A 7,405-nucleotide genomic window follows, 5' to 3' on the forward strand; every position below is an offset into this window, starting at 1 on the left:
CAGTTTCATTATATTCCGCCAACTTCCTGGAGATAGTTTTGTTTGTCTGGTATTTGTGCATATTGTGAGACCAGTTAAATATTAACATTTCCTTGTTCTTTGAGTATTGTTTCCTAGAAGATTCAAGACATCTCCAGTACTGATAGACAACCTGTTTGTTTAGAGTAGAATAAATATAGTTTTCACCACATATTAGGTTTTTTTTACCCCTCTTATTATTGAGCAGTCTCGCTGTCATGATGGACTTTGAAGAACTGATGAAAACTGCAATTTGCGAATTTTCCCGCATTTCATAGTCAAGTTACGCTCAGGAATTCCAATAAAATCTATTTAAAAGTGTATTTTTATGTTATAGAGCAAATGACGTGTTTAGTCATAGAGCAGATTGAATATAGAGCAAATGACGTATAGAAAAAAGGACGTATAGAGCAAATGACTTGATAGAGCAAATGACCATAGAGCAAATGGAAATAGAGCAGATGTCGTAGCGCCCCCATTTAGGGGTTAAGTTTTACAACTTTTAAAGAAATACTCCAATTTTAAACATGAAACATGCTTAACATTTATGAATTCAGTCTTTTTTTGAAGATTTTGTGTTTCGTATCCAAAGGATCCTTAAATATCCCTGAATACAGATGTTTGCTGATTGGTCGTGTACAGTACTTGTACACAAAAGAACATGCTGTGGAAAATATCGCATATTTTAGCTGATAATCGATCTCTGTAACTCTCTATCTCTGATACAGACCATTATGAGGCAAAACGGGATAGCACGCTAAATGTACGATCCCCTTCTAGTGAAATTTATGTGATATGTGTGATTTATATCATCCCTTTTTTGTCTGCGAAGATTATAAAGTGTAGCTAATATTATAAATGAAAAAGTACATTTCAAAGGAATTGAGTCTTTGCCACAAACTTTTTTCTAATCCCTAAATCTTTGCAGCTCAATGTCGTAGACATTAGATATTTCAAACTATATATTCTGTTAGATTAAAAAATTTAAGTATGAAATATCAAAGGTTTACACCATCAGGTTGCAAAGTTGTAGGGATTAAAATTTTTAGTTTATGACAAGGACTCAGACCCTTTGTAATTCAGCTTGACAAGCTTATCTCTTTTATAAGTAAAAAAAATACCGAAATTACTTTTACTCTAAGACGACATTTAAACATATTACGATTTTAATTAGCTTAGAATCTAGATACTTCGTATAAACTATAGAGATTTGTGGAGAATATTTCTTTTAAAGCATAGAAAATCAAGTCGTATAAGAAAGTCGACATTTGTCAGAGGCCTACTGTAGGAGGGGAGGAAGGCCAACCACAACAGACAACAGTGATAACCTAAAAACTCTGAAATAGGAAGACGACTTTATATCATTACCAAATTGAATCACTAATTGAATCATTGAATCACTAATTAAGTGAAATTGATCTGTTTACGTTGCAATATTTCTGTTTCCCATGCTTATAAGACTATTTAAAGTCATGACTTGAATCTAAAAGTCGTCTTCCTATTTCAGAGTTTTCTGGTTATCACTGTACAGAGCATATTCATTATTTCACAAATTTAAAATTTGTTTGCGAAAATCCAATAGTTCATTTGTGCCTTATATTGCTCCAGATTTTCAAAACTATTCTTATCTGCAAGGGTTGGACATTAAAAAAAAAATATTCTAAGGACGAGGATTTCGAGGTGGCTCTGACGACAAAATGAGGAAAATGTGGCTCGGAGGAGAAATTGTAGCAGACAAGGGGTAAAATAGATTTGAAGTTTAGAACAGAAACTTATTCTTTATTTATGCGTTCTAGAATTTCCAATCCGTCTATCTGTGGTTTCTACTTGCATGTAATTACACGCAAATAAATCTAATATCGAGCAAATTTACAACTCCGACGAAATTCCTTCCGTTATTTTAGGTTCTAAGAATATTTAATCTTATTTCACTTAAACGAACCCCTTTAAATTATAACCAAAAAAGGTATCCTCTTTTCTATATATATACTTCGCTTGTCTGTTCTGTCTGGGTGTTTGCCTGTTTGTTTGTGTCCAATAAACATCAAAACGACTGAACCAATCCGGCCCAAATTTGTTTGAGACCTCCCAGGACCCCAGGGAAGGTTTATTGAAAGCCACGAAATTATTTTTATAAAATCCGTGAACTTTTTTTGTTTTTGTTTTACAATGTATACAAAGAGAAAATGTTCACAATTGAAATAGAAGATGGGCGCAAAGCGCTCTGTAAGCCTAGTACTTTATTAAAGGAACTTCCACATTTGTGCTGCAGAGACAATTGAGGAGAAAAACGGGAATATCTTTCATATTATTGATCAGATAAAGGTTTATAGAAGACAGTTGTGAATCAAGACTGAAGGGTCACTTGAAGTTACAAAGACAGTCCCTTTAAGAAGAACAATAAACAATTTACTTTGAAGTTTGCAGCATTCAGGGGCGTAGTCAGGAATTTGTCCATTTGGGGGCTTAGACTTTTTTCTTTGCGGGGGGCTCAGCACTCGTTGGGGCCTGAAAACCCCTGAAATCCATAGATTTTACTGGTCCAGGGGGGGACTTAGCCTCTATAACCCCCCACCCCTGAATACGTCTCTGACGACATTAATGTATTTAAATATTTATTCCTATTTATTTCTTTTTATTTCTATTTATTTATCTATTCTGTATGGTTTACGGTATTCTATCTATATTTTCTAGTAGCTTTCTACATAAACTGCAACCCCGTGATCAGAGATAAGATTTAGGATATTTCCATTATCAATACTTTGGTCATTAGTTTTAAAGGATACCTTTGCAAATCCTTTATAACGATCTTGATAATAAAGTTTCTAATTAGAATAAGTTATACTAAAGTACGAAAGAATTACTTTTTTTCCGACATTATCCGGTCAATTCTAGTTTGTGCACCATATATGCTTATACCTGCCTAAACTTCATTATCAGCCTGAGACCTGGTGCCTAGCTGCCTGAATAATACCTTAGTTCATTATTACGTCAGTCTTGTTTTGGAGCTTGAGGCGTCAACAGCCGGATACTTGTCTTGTAGATAGTACAGAGTGAACAGACGCCTTTCTAAACCAGTTTATAATCTTAGTCATACGATATAAAATTACCAAGTTATATATTTAAAGTTGCGTTTATACAAATAATAAAGTAGTAAACAAATTAGGCTATGGAGTATTACATGATATTTTTTCATATGTACACTGGATCCTGGGGATCGATATATTCCCTAATAAAGAAGAACGGGCTCAGGGAGCATTTAACGGGAATATAATACCACAAATTGAAAAGTGCAAAAAGACATGATTTGATATGAAAAATATATTTCATTGAGTCCGTATCGTGTATTTTATGGTAAAGATAAAATAAAAACTGCAAAAACCCAAAAAATAATTCTATTTTTATTTAATGAGATAAACAGTTTAAACCCCTCATATTACTGTTTCCAATATAAAGTTGTAAGTACGAGAACGCTGAATCTCCTCTAAAATACTTAGGCAAATATTTAGAAAACATCTACGCTGCAAAGAGTGACTAAGCCCATGACTAAGACAGGGTTTAATAAATCAGTTTTCAATATTGCGTCATTTTACTTCATTAACCCAGTCGTCAACAATATTGCAACATAAAATTAGGTTTTATATAAATCAACTAATAAATAATATTTCTTTGTGTTTTGATAAAAAATAAACCTAATTTTGGTGAATAATGTTGTTATCTTTAATACAGCGGGTGGTAAAGATAAGGCTTACTAACAGCTCTAGTGTAATATCAAATATGGAAGTGAAAAAAATAATGAAAATAAAATTTTTTCGTAAGCATATTTAAATTTTTAAAAACAATTTACTAAAATAAAATTCATTTAGCTACTGTATTGAATCATATAATAGAATGCTAATTTCATTTGTTAATAGATAATTTAATCCGATAGAGTGATATAAAAGATAAAAAACTTTTTGATATCAAATCTATTGTCTGATATAAATATATATTTTCAGAGTCGTCTCTAAAGACAGTACAACCCTTAATAGAATATACGGAAAGGTGTTTAAATAAACATGGCTGGAGGTAGGTTTGTCAAATTTTAATTAAAAATTAAAAATTTGTATTACAAGTAGAGATAAACGAAATAAAACTTTTAAAGAATAATTATACATTTCTTAGTTCTGATAGATTGTACCTTTATCAGTCCCGCTAAATATATATACCTTTTTTAGTCCTGTTAAATGTTTATGCCTTTTTTAGTCCTGTTTAATGTTTTAACCTTTATCAGCCCTGCTAAATGTATATACCTTTATCAGTCCTGTTAAATGTTTATACCTTATCAGTCCTGTTAAATGTATATACCTCTATCAGTCCTGCTAAATGTATATTCCTTTATCAGTCCTGTTAAATGTTTTTACCTCTATCAGTCCTGCTAAATGTTTATACCTTTATCAGTCCTGTTAGATGTTTATACCTTTATCTATCCTACTAAATAAATGTTTATACCTTTATCAGTCCTGTTAAATGTTTATACCTTTATCTATCCTAGTAAATAAATGTTTTTACCTTTATTAGTCCTGTTAAATGTTTATACCTTTATCAGTCCTGATAAATGTATATACCTTTATCAGTCCTGTTAAATGTTTATACTTTTATAAGTCCTGTTAAATGTTTACTTCTTTATCAGTCCTGTAAAATGTTTATACCTTTATCATTCCTGTTAGTGTTTATACCTTTATCTATCCTGATTCCTGCTAAATATGTATACCTTTATCAGTCCTATTTAATGTATATACCTTTATCAGTTCTGTTAACTGTTTATACTTTTATCAGTCCTGTTAAATATTTATAACTTTATTAGTCCTGCTAAATGTGAATACATAGATTTATTTATAAATTTATTTCTATAGACGGTTGGTCGTCCATTTACATTCACAGAGGATTATGTGGAATATCTTTAAAACAACAATGTATATCAATAGGTAACAAATAAAACTTTAAAAATAAATTTTCCTTAAAATTGGTTAAGATTTACAAAGTACAATGAGAACCAGAAAACTGTGGAGTGAATATCTTCTGTATTCTCTCATTTTACTTAAGAAATGTTGAGGATTTTGAAATTTGAAAACTTTAAAAATGAATAACTTTTTGATAGAAATTAGGACATTGAGAATTCCTCTGTTTTCTGTTTCTCCATGTTTTCGATTTTTATATTTTTCCTGAAGATTACAAATATAATTATATAAACCATCTCATGGTTCCTAAAAAACTGTTATTTTCAGGTGTAACATACTCAATAATTGCTTTCCTCAGTATCATTGGAGCAAGGTAGAATTGAAGGAGGAGAATGAATATAATAATTTGATCGTTATCTAAGAAAGCTGTGACTTTCAGTTACAAAGTTGGACTAAGTTTCACATTTTCCCATTTATACTTTTTTGTATATTTCAAATGAAAAAGTAAAAAAGAAAATTCTGCTTAATGATGATTAGATTATAGACAAAAACGCAATTGAATTTAAAAAGAAGAAATCGAACGCATCTCGCTCTGGTTAGTGCAGGGTGGGAGGGGGGATGATGGATGTTTGTATTTACATCTGTTTCAAAATAAAACGCACCTGCAAGATTTTTCATTCCTTGTTGACATGGTTCAAATTATTTTATGATTTTTTAATCATTGGCATTTTTGTATAGATTTGTGACTCGGTATTGACAGTATTTATTTAATATATAATTCTGATTTTATGTTTAGTATGATGTATTCACAGTATTGACAGTATTTATTTATTATATAATTATGATTTTATGTTAAGTATGATATATTTACAGTATTGACAGTATATATATTTATTTAATATATAATTCTGATTTCATGTTTAGTTTGATGTATTCACAGTATTTACAGTATTTATTTATTATATAATTATGATTTTATGTTTAGTATGATATATTCACAGTATTGACAGTATTTATTTAATATATAATTATGATTTTATGTTTAGTATGATGTATTCACAGTATTGACAGTATTTATTTAATATATAATTATGATTTTATGTTTAGTATGATATATTCACAGTATTGACAGTATTTATTTAATATATAATTATGATTTTATGTTTAGTATGGTGTATTCACAGTATTGACAGTATTTATTTATTATATAATTCTGATTTTATGTTTAGTATGATGTATTCACAGTATTGACAGTATTTATTATATAATTCTGATTTTATGTTTAGCATGATGTTACATAATCCAACTGGATATTTACCGCTGGGTAAAATTGCAGTTGATGGATCTAGAGAAAATATCAGGAATGTCGTCTTTTATTTGTATTTTTGTCCCCCCTTCCCAGTTACATATGTATTCGGAAATATTTCTTCTGATATTTACTTGCTTATGGTAAATTTTTATTTTTTATTTTTCAGAAGAATAATTTTATTTTAGCCTAAATCAGAAATCATTCAAAATAATAAAACATTTAATATTGAAAACATCAAAACAACTTGTTTATAAAGATTATTATGGATTGGTTGTCAGCAATACAAGTTTTAAAACTCCAATTTGATGTCATTTTGTTTAATTATATTAGACTAAGTATATTCTTAACTTAAGAATGTTTCAGGATAAGTCACATAACAAAAAATTTTAAAGGTTGCATCGTTTAAAAAATCGTACAGAGCTTATTAAAATAATTGCCCGTGGAAAATGCATGTTTTCATTGAATATTCTGTGCACAATTTGGCCTGACATCTTGTTAATAATCAAATAGGATATGGAACACTTTCTATTTCAAGTGTTTAAATATTTTTGATAACTAAATACGGAAAAATATGATACTTCTCAAGTGTGAATCAATTCGAGGATGGTACTCAAGAATCTACAATGGACGAGGTAGAGTTGTTTTTATTTTTTAAATAAAAAATTGAAATTTTTGCACATTATTTTTTAATCATAATGTATTTTTGCACTGTGCGCGTGCTTAAAGATTTTTTATTGCACTGTTTGATAAATTAAGAGTGCAGCTAGGAATAATATGAAAAAAACTAAATCTAATTAACATATTATTTCCTTAAAACAGCTGTTTTCCAAAGCACATGAAAATTATTAAAATTAACTTTTTCAGATCGATGAATTAACCAACGAAGCGTTAAAAGAAATCGGAGCTAACGGAATTGAATGTAAGTTTTTGTCTTTCATTTCATTTTTCTGATCAAGTATGAACTAGATATCCTTGTTTTTGTATTTAAAAGCCGATTATTTTCATTTGTGGGCTGTAGCTCCTGCAGAAACATTACAATGACTGCTCCTTTAAGTAATGGAAAAACAATTCTAATATTTTTATATAATCTATAAATCTGTCAGGGAGTGGCGAATGTCCCCCCGCCCTCCCTCCCTGT

General features: G+C 29.8%; 1 protein-coding gene across 1 annotated transcript; it reads left to right on the forward strand.

Moving 5' to 3' along the window:
- Window positions 1-3,979: 3,979 nt before the first annotated feature.
- LOC111712155 (uncharacterized) lies at window positions 3,980-7,233 on the forward strand. Its single transcript, XM_023486700.1, has 6 exons — window positions 3,980-4,086; window positions 4,914-4,985; window positions 5,286-5,331; window positions 6,245-6,319; window positions 6,854-6,899; window positions 7,132-7,233. The coding sequence occupies exons 1-6, from the start codon at window positions 4,077-4,079 to the stop codon at window positions 7,216-7,218; spliced, it is 336 nt and encodes a 111-aa protein (XP_023342468.1). The 5' UTR covers window positions 3,980-4,076; the 3' UTR covers window positions 7,219-7,233.
- The last annotated feature ends 172 nt before the right edge of the window (window positions 7,234-7,405 follow it).

Source organism: Eurytemora carolleeae, unplaced genomic scaffold, assembly GCF_000591075.1.
Source record: "Eurytemora carolleeae unplaced genomic scaffold, Eaff_2.0 scaffold1237, whole genome shotgun sequence".
In the NCBI taxonomy this organism is placed as follows: domain Eukaryota; kingdom Metazoa; phylum Arthropoda; class Copepoda; order Calanoida; family Temoridae; genus Eurytemora; species Eurytemora carolleeae.

What these genes read in the sequence shown, in the direction of transcription:
- LOC111712155 (XM_023486700.1), top strand. An exon ending in ACAACAATGTATATCAATAG is followed by an intron (nt 4,986 to 5,285) that starts GTAACAAATAAA and finishes TGTTATTTTCAG; the next exon opens with GTGTAACATACTCAATAATT. An exon ending in AAGAATCTACAATGGACGAG is followed by an intron (nt 6,900 to 7,131) that starts GTAGAGTTGTTT and finishes TAACTTTTTCAG; the next exon opens with ATCGATGAATTAACCAACGA.